Below are 15,247 nucleotides of genomic sequence, written 5' to 3'. Positions count from 1 at the left end.
TTACTGAGAAAACCGAGATAAAGTAGTAGCGAGCGATTTTCTTTATGTAAACGAAGATATTGGAAAAGATTAGGAACGATTTGTTTGTGCAAATACTTGGTGTTTTTATGTGCAAGATAGAATTCTGATCTTAAATATTCTTATTACAAAATTTAGATTAAAGACAAGTTCTTTTCTTTTATAAAATTTTTGAATATACTTCAAATTATACTTTTTATAATTTAAGTTTTGATGTACAGAGTGTTCCTCATTTCTTAATGTTTTTTTCATTCGTGATAGAAAACAATAATTTTACAATACATTATAAAAAAACAAATTTTTAAAATTTACAATAATACTCGTATCACAATTTTTTCTAAATTTATTTTATGATTTATGATAATAGCTGCTTGAAAATTCAACGATTTATTACGCTATAAGATTTAATGAATAAGTGATAGCGGAAGGAAAGCTAAAAAATTGCATGTTTCGCGATTCTTTCATCTATGAATTTTTAATGATGAACGTCCTAAGAATTCTTCGCGAATTTTTAAAAACGATTTTCACCCATTGAAGATATTTTCTATAAAACTGATACGAGAAAAAAAAATTTTCACGCTGATTTTTTTATCCATTAAACTTTACTTTGTAATAAATTTTTATTATAAATCTATTAATAATAATATTTCATTCATCACCATTGTAAATTTTAAAAATTTTCTCTTCCATTTTTTTTGCAAAATGTATCATGCAATTGCAAGAAAAATGGAGGATATTAACAGCATAAACATCTTGTGTAAAATGATAAAAATAGTCATAGTTCGTCGATCATAAAAATTAAAATTAAAATTAAATTTAAACGAATCGATTAAAATTTGATGATGAAATTCAGGTGTGAGTGCAGCCTACACAGCTTGGCAAGACTTAGCCGGCCGTTTGGAACGTTACAAATCCGTGATAGATCGGGAGCTCGAGGACGCGAAAGTGAATCTCCGTCACAGGGCAATAGCCCTTCGAGACGAGATCGAAAGATGGCAGGCGAAATGGTCCTCGAAACCGGAGATCCTTACCCTGGATTGGATTATTTCGATGAAAGAGAGATGGACGTATCTGAAAGAGCAACTGGACGTTCTCCGAAACGATTGTCGAAAAATCGAGTTGAACATAGACGACGTTTTGGAGAACAACGAGGATAACGTAAATAGGTTGGAGGTGGAGCTCGAGATAGAGGAATCGAATTGCCGTTTCCAAGTCGAGTTTATGGAAGAATTGAAGAATCAGGAGGACGAGGAATGGACAGTGGCTAGAAGAAGATTGCCCAGACTCCACGATTGGCTCGATTCCTGGGAAAATAGAATACGCGTCCAATTGAAGGATCAATTGAAGGGGCAATTGATGGATGGAAGGGATAGTTTCGAGGTGGACACGTTCGTTGGTAAGAAGATACGAGAGATGAGAGGGACCATTGAATGGCTGCAGCTTCTTCGGGGCGACGAGATTGCGGAGGAACATTGGGGTGAACTGATGCCACTTTTGGGTCTGAGGGATGTCAGAAACGCGAGAGACATTACGTTGGGCCATTTGCTTCGTTCTGCGAACAAGATCGAAGAGAATGTCGATAAAATAAAGGTGACGAGCTTGAGATATTTCATTTTATAAATATCCTTTTATCTGCTTAATTATTAAAGATATTTGTAATTATTTAATAAAAGTTGTTGCAATCTTTATTTAACTAAGGGAAGAAAAATTTTTAGAATTCTGTTATCAAATGGTAAGATACTTTCGTGTTGAAGTTGAAACATTTTTTAATTTGTAAAAGACAAGAAGAAGACAATTTTCTTTTCAAAAATAATATGACTTTTCGCAATTGAACAAACTTTACAATTTTTGTATTGTAGAATTAAATCGTGATTACTAAAATATATTTTTATCTGAAAAATTTAACAAAAATTTTAAATTCTGGTTATGAGTTCTTTAATTATAATTAATAATGATAATAATAATTTATACACAATAAAATAATTAAAATAAAAATATACAATAATTGAGATAAATAATATAATAATAATAATAATCTCTTTTTAGGAAATAACGAAAAAAGCAGCGGCAGAAAGCGGCATTCGACAAGGGTTAATGGAGTTGGAATCTTGGGAAGCGTCGGCTCATCTTCAACTACAACAATCGAAGGACAGTAAAAATACTGGTATTCTTCTCGTCGAGGAGTATGGCAGTTTGTTAGCAAGAGCAGGTGAATTTTGTTTGTTGACGAAAACGTAAAATTTTAAAATAATTATAATTTTAAAGTTTGGATAATTGCGCGAATATAAATTATAATTAATTTGTGAAGGTGAATTAAGACTGTTATTGGAGGGTGCGAAGGGGGCGACAGGATACGAAAGATTTGCAGCCAGAGTTGCACGATGCGAAGCTGGATTGTCCGAAGTGGAGGAACGGATAAAAGTTTTGAGCACCATACAGAGGAAGTGGGTCTATTTAGAACCAGTTTACGAAGGTGGCGCTGCTCCCAATGATACTGGTCGATGGTCACGTGCTAACAAAGAATTTAGGTAAGAGATTTGAAAATCAATTAAAAAATATTAAATTATAAAAATTATAAGAATTATTGCAATAATATTTTTTAAGATTTATATATAAAATCAATATTCAGATATCTTATGGGCGAGGTGTCTCGTGATCCAAGGGTGTCGTCTTTAAGGAGACTTCCTCTTTCGTCTTTTACGAGTCTGAAAGATTTGCTCGACAGATGTCAAAAGAGCCTTGACGAATATTTAGAGGTAATAAAAAAATTTTGTCTTTTTATTATTATTATTTTTTAAATAAATTGTTTCAGTATAGTTTATTTAAAAGAACAATCCACGTAATATGATGTATTATAAAAAAGTTTAGTATTAGTTAAAATAATTTAATTTTTCACGATTTAAAGGAGAAACGATCGTCTTATCCACGTCTGTATTTCCTGAGCGACGAGGACCTTCTCGAATTAGTGTCAGCCAGCGGACGAGGCCTGGAAGCTCATTTATCGAAATTATATCAGGGCGTCGGTTCGATAATAAAAAACGATAATGGGCTGACGGCTGTTGTATCCCCAGAGGGCGAAGTATTGCGATTATCCAACCCTGTCGATCTTCGAGATCCATTACCCCAATGGTTGAGCAACCTCGAGGAGGGAATGAAAAATTCTCTTCGACAGAGCTTGGAAAAATGCCTGGTTGATTCTTCACCCGATCCGTCATCTTACCCAACTCAAGTAAAATAAAAAAAAGAAATGAAATTCTTATATTGCGATGATAAAAGAACTTGGCAGAACAATATTGAAAATGATTATGTGTGCAATTTCAAAAAGATGAAGAAAAATACAGAAAAGTTTTGAGATTTGTACATTCTAAAATTATAGTGAATTAAAAAATATGATAAATAGTTTCGAATTACTCTTTCAGTGTATATTAATAATCATTTTTGATATTTGTTAAGATTCTTTTGCTGTCGGAGAGGATTCGCTTTACGGAGAGATGCGAAGTAGCTTTGAAGGAAGGCAGTACAGCTTTAAAAAAGCTTGTCGAATATCTGGAAACGCAAAGGGCTCGATACAGAGGTTTAGAGGATGCTGGGGATAAGTTAACAGCATTGAAGGCACGAGGACTTTTGCTTGATACTGTACACCATTTGGAGATAGCTAGGAATCTTTTAAACGTTGTACAACGGGAAGAAAGCACTGTTTGGACTTGGCAGAGACAATTAAGAAGTTACAGAACAGTAAGCTCGTATATACTTTATCATTTTATTTGGAAAAATTATTAATTACTTTCCACACTTTTATTTTTCTTATTTCTTTTGATAATTTTATAAAGCTGATGTTTTTACAAATGTTATTCGCTTGTTAAACGAAAGAACTAAAAGTTGCAATAATTGAATTTAACTCATTGCAAGTTTATTCTTTCGTTAAATGGTATTTCACATTTATCGTTATGAAAAACTTTTTTCACATCACGGAAATATATTTCAACAGAGAAGTTATAATGTATTTTGATGAGCTTCTTTTTGCAGTTTCTTTGCAAAGTGACTCGTATTAAATTGTAAAATTAAACAGATGATATTTCAAGGAAAATATAATTAATTCAAATTTCTATAATATACTATGATTTTTAAGTCAATCTTAATAATCAAAATTATATTCAAAAATGTTAGATGAATTTTATTTGTTAAGTTATAAATAAATTTAAGCTTTCGTTAGATGGAAAGAGGTAAAAATAAAGTAATCTCATACTTCGTTTCAAACTTAATTTATATTAATAATACATTACAACATTAACAACAAATAAATTTCCCAATAGAATCAATTTTTCCAAATATATATATTAATAAACGTCGTTTCATAACAGCCAATAAAATAAATTAATGTTGGCCCAAATTAAAAACAAATTAAGAAAACAATATCATAAAGAAATTAAGTAATTAAAAGAGGTATTTTTTATTTGACTTATTGATTATTTTATTAACAGATGAAACTTGTTTGTTATTATTGACTAAGAAGATTGGATCCTTCTTCGTAATACTATCCGTATCTATCAATTGTAGGACAAAGAAACAGTGATACGGTGCGCTGGCGCTGAATTTCTATACCGTTTCGAGTATCAAGGAGCGGCGGTGGGATTAGTTCAAACACCATTAACTGAAAGGTGTTTCTTGGCTCTTACTCAGGCAATGAAACTCGGTTTAGGCGGCAGCCCCACCGGGCCAGCTGGAACTGGAAAAACCGAGAGCGTGAAGGCACTTGGCTCTATTCTTGGCAGGCTCGTTTTAGTTTTCAATTGCGATGAAGGTAATAATATATCGACATTTACGAGTTCCAAATTGTTTTTGCGTGGTTCGATTTCCGTCTTTACGACTGCGTTTTAAATTATCTACGACAATTCGTTAAATTTCTTTTGGAAAATTAACTTTTGCTATTAATTTAAGTGCTCAATATAATTTTTAATACAATTATTTTTATTACGTTATTGTTTTATTATTTATTTCATTGATATTCGATATTAGATAGAAATATTTTTAATTTGATAAGACAAATTAAAAAAATGTGATTTTTATTTTAAAGCTTTTTCTCCATCTTTTATTTAATTTTAAAAAGAAATTTTTTGAAGCATTGTAAATCATTTTTTCGGAAAATAATGTTTCATATTATACTAAAATAATTTTGGATAAAGAAATAGGTTTAAGAATTTTAATTTAATAGAAATTTAATTTTAATTTTATAGAAATTATTTTTTAAATATTATATTAAATCTGGAAAAATTTTTTATTATTAAAAAATAATTATATAATCTTGATTTTTTTCATGTTATTTATAAATTATTGGCTATAAATCCAATAGATTATTAATGAATCGAGTCTATCCAAATGTTACTAATACAAATTTATTATTGTCTTCATAAAAACCACATTTGATTCGATATCAAATAGACGAGAATAGAATAAAACGAATTTGTAAATAAAAACATTTGGCGCACAGATGTTGCAATTGCTGTTATTTTAGACACGCTTCGAATAGAATTCGATTTCTTAATAAATATTGGTTAGAATATTTAAACCAATATTTACAATTTCTCGTAGAAACGATTAAAAATTTTACACAAGATAAAATTATAAGATTACAACTTACCTAGGCATTTAAATACCACAACTTTTACAATAACAAATAATCATGTCTATATATACAGAATTCAATAATATAATATTGAAAATTTTTTATCAATATTCACAAATAAAATACTATTCTTCTTTCAAATTTCAATATCAATCAGTCACGAAGGTGTTTCAGAAATTTATGCAAATCACATTACATTAATACATCCAAAGAGCTAATCTAAAGTTTCACAAGAAGGAGTGTGTTAATAATCTATAATCGTATATTCGAACGCATCAGGAATGGACGCCGGAAGTATGCGGCGTATACTGGGCGGGCTTGCCCAGGCCGGTGCATGGGGTTGCTTCGACGAGTTCAATCGCCTCGAAGAGGAAACGCTTAGCGCGGTGGCCATGTTGGTCAGGCCTCTGCAAGAAGCGGTTCGCGATGGCTCATCCCAAGTCCTGTTAGGCGATCAAAAAGTGAATCTGGATCCTCACTGTTGCGTGTTCATCACGATGAACCCTGCTGGCTCCGAGTATGGCGGCCGACGAAAGCTACCGGACTCTTTGGCGCGGTTGTTCAGGCCGATCGGTATGGCTCATCCGGACAGATCTGACATCGTGAAAGCGTTGCTGGAGTGTGCCGGATTCTTGGATGCCTCGACGCTCGCTAAACAGCTGGTGGAGACGCTCGACATCGCGGAGATACTGCTTTCGAATCAGCCGCACTACGATTGGGGCCTTAGGGCCCTTAGGTCTGTGCTCGACGCCATTTCTACGAGGACCGATTTGGATGAAACTAGCAGGTTTGATGTCTTTGAATAATTTAACGATTAATTATGACGATTATAATGAGATATTTTATTAGATTTATTTTTATTATTCGTAGCTAATAATTTTTTGGATAGATATTGAATTTTTTATTTTGAAGGAAACATATTATTGTAAATCTTGTATTTTAGATGACATGTGAAGATCCAATGATACAATTAATTATTATTTATAAAATGTTGTTAATTGGAAGATATTATAATGTCTTGTTTTAATCTATGTGATTAGTTTTTTAAATTATGCTATTTGAAAAAATGTTTGTAAAAGAGATACAGATTTAGATTTCAATGTAATCTTTGTTTTTTTAAATGGAATATATTTTTATTCAGTTTTGGTTGTAGTCTATTTCGAGACGAATTTATTAGTTCATTTATATTGATATATAAAAATTATTCATTGCTATTTAAAATTAAATGCAATTATTAAATGACCATCAATGAATTGACTTAATTATATTAATTTTTTAAAATCATTCAAAATAAGTTAATTCAATTATTTAATTGAAGCTTATTATCATTTACAATGCATTATCAATGAATTCTGATTTTTGGAATTATCTAAAAATCTAAAAATCCTAATTAAATAAAAACATATAAAGTCAATAAAAAATTTTAAAAAAGACTACTTTCACAAACTTTGAAAATGATCCAATCTAGACAAATCTGATCATTCTTTTTAAAATAACAAGTTTCAGAGTTTCAATAACATACAATTTAAGAGATAATTAAATGGATAAAATGAATATGTCAATTTTAATTAATATCAAATACTAATTAATACTATGAAACTGGAGAACGCAATTTTTATTAAAAATTGAAAATCTAGCAAGCAAAATTGATTTAATATATTTTCTTATTGCAGATTAGTAGCTGCGATTCGATCTTCAACGCTGCCAAAATTGACAGAAGAAGACACTCCTCGATTCCTCTCACTTCTAGAGGATGTTTTCCCAACAGCGGATCCATCATCCTCCACGTTCATCGAGAGGAAAGATTTGCAAAATGCTTTATTCGAGCTTTGCACTGAGCAAGAGTTAGGCAAGGAAATGGCAAACAGATGCATTCAATTGAACGATCAGTTGAAGAGTAGAACCGGCGTGGCGATCGTTGGCCCACCAGGATGTGGGAAAACAACTATCAGAAAATTACTGTTCGAAGCTCTGACGAAAATCGGTGAAACGGTTGTTCAATTTCACGTGTTCCCTGGCGCTATGCCGAAATCTAGACTTTTGGGCCGTGTCGATCCACAAACAAGGTATTTCGAAGATAATAGAAACGTAGTTAAGAAGTTTCTTTCAAATTAATTTTTCTAATTTATAAAATACTCTTTTTGATATAAAATCATATGTTAATCAAAGAATGTTTTTTGTGTTTTTTTTTGGAAGCAAAAATGTGAAAAAATAATTTACCAAAATAAGAATTTCAGTGAAGTAATTAATTCTTTTTTAACATTCTATATATTTTAGAGATGATTATTTAGAAATTTTCACAATTGAAGAAATGTATAATAATTTTAACTCATCAATACATTCAATTTTGAGTTTCAAAAGTTATTTGCAATCATTTATAGAATAGTAATTTAACATAAATAATGATTATTTTTATTATTTTTATTATTATTATTATTATTTATATTTATTTTATTATTTTTATTATAAAAGAATAGCAGAATTTTTTAATTAATTAATAATGCATAAAAATTTTTATTATAATCAAAAATAAAAAGTTTTAATGTCATTAAGAATTACTTAAAAGTTACATGAAATATCGAAATTATCTATAATTATTCGTATCTTCTTTAAATTATTTTTTTTTCATTAACATCAAATTCATCAAAATGAAATAAAATATATGAAATATATATATATTTATAAAAAATTGGTAATTTTTTTCACTTTGTCAGAGAATGGAAAGAAGGTTTGTTATCCAATGTTGTTGCAACAGCCGGAGATTCAACAACTTGGATCATTTTGAATGGTGATGTGGAACCAGATTGGGCCGAAGCTCTCAACTCTGCTTTAGATGACAATCGATTACTAACTTTACCTAATGGTGTGGGCGTGAAACTTGGATACGGGACAAAGTAAACTTCTCTTCTTCCATAATTATCAATTTGTATTCTATCCGCATAAATTGCAAGCATTTTAGAATAGAATAAACCAATCGATCAACTTGATTGAACATCTTCTGAAAGTGCTAATTTGAAATATTTAATTTTGCAAAAATTTGTGGATTCATCAAATGAGAAACAGAGTTATCCATTGAATTTTTAATATAAAAAAATTCTTTTTTTCATATTCTAATATTTATATATATCTTGATTAAAAATTCTGTCTATTTTAGTTTATAGTAAAATTTCAAAATACAAAGTTATATTTGAAAAAAGAAAATTAGAATTCAAATTTTATCTGAAATTAAATAAATCAAACGAATTACTTTTTGATTCAAGTTTTCAACTTGAAACTTGAAATAATATTACATATTGTTGAATATTAAAAAATTATGAACAATACTGCAACAAAAGAAAATTTTTATTTCTATTATACGAAATATATAAATTATATTTTATTTATATCAGTTTTTCAATAATTTTAAATATTAAGAATATTAAAATGCAGAATATATTGAACAACAGAAGAATCAATCGATAACAAGAATCGAACAGAAGAAAATTTATTTTCAATTTATTATTTTGAAAAGAAAAAAGAAATCACATTTTTCCAAACAGATTCATCTTCGAGACTCATAAATTAGCCAGCGCCAGCCCAGCTACGGTATCGCGATTGGGTGTAGTTCATTTGGGCTCAACGAGCTCCAGCTCTTTGCTGCTAACTTCACGATTAAATGCACTTCCGGAGGCGGCGAAGGAACTCGCGAATTCCCATCTTTGTTCCTGCGTCGAGGAGTGTTTGAAGATCAACGCAGACGTTTCCTCAGCGTCTGGCTTAATGGACTCGGCATTTTGCCATTTGAAGAACTCTCGTACCACTATTTCCGCTTCTTACGCTCTGCTCGCGTCTTTATGCAGTCAAATAAGGAACGAAAGCACTAGAGATGAATTGGCGCGGTTAATTTACCAACTCACTGATTGTTGGTGAGAAAATTTTTGTTAAATTAATTTGTTGTATTAATCTTCCTTTGAAATCTATTGTATATTAAATTATATATATATATATAAAAAATATATATATAAATCAAGTAAAATTTTTAGGAAATGAGTATTATTATTGTTTGGAATTACAGGTGTCCAAATCAGCAGAAACCGTGCTCTGTGTTGTATAATCAGAATACGGATAGATTGGAAACTGTCGGGGATGCTGATGAATCTATGGATACCGATGACGGTCCTGTTTCACTATCAGGTATTTCGAAATAATTCTTTTTTATTTGATAATTTAAAATCGAATTAAAAAAAATTCATAAGATTTTATTAAATTTATTATAGAATTGTGATAAATATGCATAAAAAATTTAACATTTTATATATTTTCGATTTGTTTTTTCAATTAAATTTATATCATTTTTATATTAAATCGTTACATTATTTATTTATAAAATTTTAATCTAGGAAATGATGTGAATGATGTGTAAAAAGAGATGTTCGAAAATCGAGAGATTTTTAAGAATTAAAATTTTATTTGTCATTTGTACTTTTATAAAAAATGTATTACAGAGTTTTTCATTAATTAACTTAAGCTCAATAATTCTAATCTTTTAGGCAAATCATATATTTATTTATACTTCAATAAATTTTAATTAAATAAAATTTTATGTATATTTTATTAAATAAAACAATGATATGATAATGATATTTAACTTGAATGAAAAATTATTTATTAATGATTTATTAAATATTTTACAAATAACAATTTTAATTATAAAAAAAACATATATAATGTAATAAAATTGGTGATGCATCATCAATGATAACTTGGATGAAAAAAAGAAAGTAAATATAATTTAATAAAAACTTTCGTTTCACTTCATGGTTTTATATTACTTGTAATTCAGGTGATATGAAAAGAGCATTGTCGTCTGTTTTGCCATGGATCAACAGCAACCAATCGATAATGATAAGGGGACCGGAAGGTTGTGGAAAAAGCGCTCTGATATCCGTCATACTTTCCTCGATACGAAACATCGAGCAATCGACATTGATAAAAGGTTCATCTCTCTATGGGCCCCAAGATTTGGTGACCAAACTAAAAAGAAACTGCGTACAATTAAATTCATCCTCTCACGGAAGAACGTATAAACCCAGAAATGGATCTAGAATTATATTAATTTTGGAAGATCTCCATCTTGCGTCCAAGGATCTGCAGGTATTAAATGAGATTAATGAGTAAAAGAATTAAACAAGGTGCAAAAAATTGAATTTATTTATAGGAATTAGTTCGTGAATTGATCCAAGAAGGAGGATTTCACGAAGAGGATTTGGAATTTGCTAGAGTTTCACTAACCATTATATGCACAGCTGATGCAACGACCAGATTGCATCCCAGATTAGAAGCTCTCTTATCCACTCATTATCTTCCGTAAATAATTATTAAATTTTAATATTAAATTTATGTCAAGTTTCATATATTTTTATAACTTTTTGTCAATTAGATTTTCTAAAATTCGAAGCTTTTAATGATATACAATTATTAAAATTGAGACTTCCAAATGTAAAGCTATTCGTTCAAGAAGATATTTCCAATCAGTCATACTTGAATTTTTATTATTTTTATTTTCTCACAAATATATTCTAATGTTGAAAGAGAATTTTTCATTTTATAGGTATCCAAATTCGAAAGATGTAGCAGCCATTTTAGAATTACATTTAAGAGACTCTTTGAAAGGGGATCATGTTATGATTGAATCTTGGATCACACAGATGGTACCCGTCATGTTGGACGCTTTTCGTTCGATCAAGTCTTCTCATGGCACGTTCGTCGATTGGACTCCTAAAGATTTGATCTTATGGGCGGACAGCTTGAAGTATTATCCTTCTCCAGAAGATGAGTCGAATATCACGCGTCATTTATTAGATGCTGGAAGACGAATGTTCCATCCCAGGTATCTTTTCAACAGAGAAAGCTTTGAAATTTCAACGTGAAAAATATTCGACTTTAAGCTTACGAGTTTAGACATTTTTTTTTTATTCCATAAATCTACAAGACAAATTTTTAAAATTCAAATTTCCTTCGCTGATATAATAAATTTTTATTATACAATATTATTTAAATATTAAAAGTCAAATAAGATATCAATTAATGCTTAATGCGTGAGTATGGTATATCAATTTTTTAAATGCAACAAATAGTTTTTAATTGTTCTTTTATGTTGTTTAAAAATTATCGGTGTTAATTTTTTTATTTTTTTCTATATATTATACATGTAATAGAAGAGTTGCAAATTAATTGAATAAAAAGAATAGAATTCAAAAATTTACAAAATTATATATTAAATTACAAACAGTTTAAGTTTGCATTAGATACATTCATTTCCATCTCGCTTTATTTAATTCAAAGTTCAATTATTTATAATTTAATAAATAAATCTCAATTTGTATTTGTTGTAATAAATTCTCCAAAAATATTCCAAAGAATATATTAATATTCTATAGAATAATAAATATTTTTCTTTTTTGATACATGAAGACTTTATAAAAGAAAAAGAAAGCAATATTAATTTTTAACATTTATAGAAAACATTGGAAAATATTCTACATGAATGATACTTTGAACAAATATTATCGATATCGAGGCTAAAAATATTCAGAATTCATTAAATTTAATTCTATTGAAAATCTTCCATATAAATATACAATTATTAATTATTTTCAAATTTTTCACAAGGCTAACATCCAAAGATCAGTCTCGTTGGGAATCCATAATCCTCTCGAAGTCTGGAAATTCTGTAGTGACCGGAAACGACGTATACATATGGAAACGAGGGAACAATGGACTACTGCCTTTAGACCAGGATCAATGGCGGAACGAGATAATTAACGCTGCAGCGAGATGCGCAAGGGAAGGAGATCCAGTGCATGCATCGATTTCGTTTCACCTGTTGCACACGGTGGCTAGTAAGCAACTTTCAAAATTAACTTAACATTAACCTTATTTCCAAACTGGGCTTAATCCACTAATTGTTTCATCTTGATCTACATTGCTTAACAATTACATTCGTGAAATTTATCGTTGTTAACCACGTCTTTTATCGTGTAATTATCGGTTTACAATTATTGCTAAATTCGATTTCAATCTTGCAATTTAATTTGAAAGGCACTCATCTTTTTCTGAAGATTTAAACGATGAAAAATAAATTAATAAATTGAAAATAATTCTAGATTTATTATATAGTTTTATTAATAGAATATAATAAATAACTTTCAATTGCAAATGATTATTTTATGGTAAGTTTATTAATAATCCTAAAATTTTTGTTAAAATTAATTTAAAATAATTATTTATTTTATTTTATGCAAGAAGGATTATTATTTTTTATAATAATTTTTTAAGCGATTTAAATATTTGTTCATATAAGTAATTTTTTTAATTATTCGATGAGGTTTAAGCTGGACCTTTGGAACGAATCTACGAGGTGTGATTCTGATTGGACGGCCCGGTGCTGGAAGAAAATCGGCAGTGAGACTCGCTGCCACGTATTCTTCGCTTCGTTTGATTGACTCGGGACCTGGTATTGCATATGTATTTTGAAATCTCTGTATTAAATTCCGTTAAGCGATAAAATTGATTTAAAATTTATATGCGGCATTGCATATTCATTAAATATTTAAATAACATGTTAATACATTATTCATACGATGCGTTACATTATTAATTAATCATTTTTGTTGAAATTAATAATTAATAAAATAATTAATTTAAAAGTCATCATTATCAAAATGGAATACATATTACATAAGATATTTAACATCCAATAAATTTTTCGTTTAAAATTGAAAATTGTTGAAATCAGTTTTAAAGATAAATTCGACTGATAATTCGACTGCTAACTGGTTTAAAGGAATCAATCTATTAATTCTGTTACAATTTTATTTCACAAGTGTTAATATTTGCCCGGCAATCTTTTCACGTAGCAACTATACCTGGTATACCACGTTTAATTTCTTCGAAATTGAACATGAAATGAAATTCTTTCAGGCCGTGGTCGAATGTCGGTGAAAAGTGCAGTTCAGGCTGCTGGAATCGATGGTGAGCCGACTTTACTTTTGTTGGAAGAACATCATATGAGGGAAGCTGGATTGGCTGTTCTGGCCAGCGCAATAGTGTCGAGAGGTGAACTTCCTGGATTATTTACAGTGGAAGAACTCGACGGGTTAATAGCGCCATTGGCTGACGTGGCAAGAAAGGAAGATTTTTCTGGAATGTTGGAACAATACCTTTATTATCGTACGTAATACACAGACTTTTTAACGAGAAAACGACAAGTGATGACAATTACAACTCTATTTTATCAATTCTTATTAATTTTCTTTCATTATTGTTATTCTTACACACACACACACACATATATATATTTCGTTTCGAGATTTCAATCATCACAACAATGGATACAAATTAGGGGAATTGCCTTGCGGCAATTAACATAAAATTATTTGCAGAAGCGAAATCTGCATGAAGAAATGAGGTGCTGATTATACCGTTCGTTATTGCAGCGCAATATGAATATTTCAATTTCGAGAGTCCATTATCCTTGTCTCAGAATATTACATCAATATTCCATTTTCAAATAAAATATTGGATAGTCATGCATCCTTTGTTCGCATCATGATTTTAATATCTATCATATATATCATTGTAATTCATTTTTAAAGATTTATCATATATGTGAATATAAAATATTACATAGTAAATAATTTCTTAGTTCGTAATTTCTATTATTTCAAGGAATACGTTAATTTTGTAAAAAGAATTTCTAAAATATTAATTCGAATGGAAAAATTGTATTCGCGATAAAAATATAACTAAGACACAATGAAAATTATATTCAATATATCAAAAGAAACACAGATCATAAATGTGCAAAATTATAATGATTATAATCTTGGATGAAGTGTTTCAAACTTGGTTATTGTATTCGAAACTCTTTAAACATTGTGCATTCATTATTCGTGGAGGACTACATCACTATTCCTTCTATTTTCATCTAAAACTTTAGGTAATGAAACTTTTAATTATGAAACTCTTCCTTCGTATCAAAATGTCAACATTTATCACTCTGGTTCAAACATTGACTCGTTCAAATTGATACATAATAATTACAATACTTTAGAAAATACAATTTTATAAATCATTGAAAATTGAACAATCTTGTTTATTTCAATCATTCTCATACTATGTAGAATTAAAAAAATTTTAATAATTAAGATCAGATGAAATATTATATATCATTAAATTCATCAGTCATAACAGACAGAGTCTCAAATATCTTCAAAATTATAATTGATATTAAAAAATATTTCAAAAAATAAATATTTATGACAACTTTTCTCCTAATTGAACATGTATAAAAAGTATTTAATTTATTCAATAATTAAATATATAAAATTCATTATTTGAAAAGTAAGAAAAATACAGATATTATGAAATAAAACTGTTAAACTAATAATTTCTTGGCAAATTGACCTCCATATTCTTTATGTGTCTATTTAAATAATTCAAGGATTATCTGAAAAATCTTTTTGTAATTAAAAATTTCTTATTCACCATTATTGTGCCTCTTTAAATGTGACAATGTTTTATTCTCTCGAATATTTTTCAACGATCCTTCAAACAATTCCATAG

The 15,247-nt window shown here is 29.1% G+C and overlaps 1 protein-coding gene across 1 annotated transcript in view; it reads left to right on the top strand.

Moving 5' to 3' along the window:
• LOC411639 (cytoplasmic dynein 2 heavy chain 1) overlaps positions 1-15,247 on the top strand; it is a 33,763-nt gene that overhangs the window by 9,226 nt on the left and 9,290 nt on the right. Inside the window, exons 13-30 of the mRNA XM_026441371.1 lie at positions 872-1,608; positions 2,065-2,227; positions 2,327-2,546; positions 2,648-2,774; positions 2,924-3,247; positions 3,472-3,753; positions 4,576-4,819; positions 5,921-6,428; positions 7,315-7,707; positions 8,356-8,535; positions 9,181-9,546; positions 9,696-9,814; positions 10,464-10,774; positions 10,839-10,987; positions 11,232-11,510; positions 12,293-12,522; positions 13,008-13,136; positions 13,604-13,852. Coding sequence (XP_026297156.1) covers positions 872-1,608; positions 2,065-2,227; positions 2,327-2,546; positions 2,648-2,774; positions 2,924-3,247; positions 3,472-3,753; positions 4,576-4,819; positions 5,921-6,428; positions 7,315-7,707; positions 8,356-8,535; positions 9,181-9,546; positions 9,696-9,814; positions 10,464-10,774; positions 10,839-10,987; positions 11,232-11,510; positions 12,293-12,522; positions 13,008-13,136; positions 13,604-13,852 — 5,010 coding nt within the window. The remainder of the gene's footprint in view (positions 1-871; positions 1,609-2,064; positions 2,228-2,326; positions 2,547-2,647; positions 2,775-2,923; positions 3,248-3,471; positions 3,754-4,575; positions 4,820-5,920; positions 6,429-7,314; positions 7,708-8,355; positions 8,536-9,180; positions 9,547-9,695; positions 9,815-10,463; positions 10,775-10,838; positions 10,988-11,231; positions 11,511-12,292; positions 12,523-13,007; positions 13,137-13,603; positions 13,853-15,247) is intronic.

Source organism: Apis mellifera, linkage group LG6 (assembly GCF_003254395.2).
Source record: "Apis mellifera strain DH4 linkage group LG6, Amel_HAv3.1, whole genome shotgun sequence".
In the NCBI taxonomy this organism is placed as follows: domain Eukaryota; kingdom Metazoa; phylum Arthropoda; class Insecta; order Hymenoptera; family Apidae; genus Apis; species Apis mellifera.
This window is presented reverse-complemented; position numbering and strand designations above follow the sequence as displayed.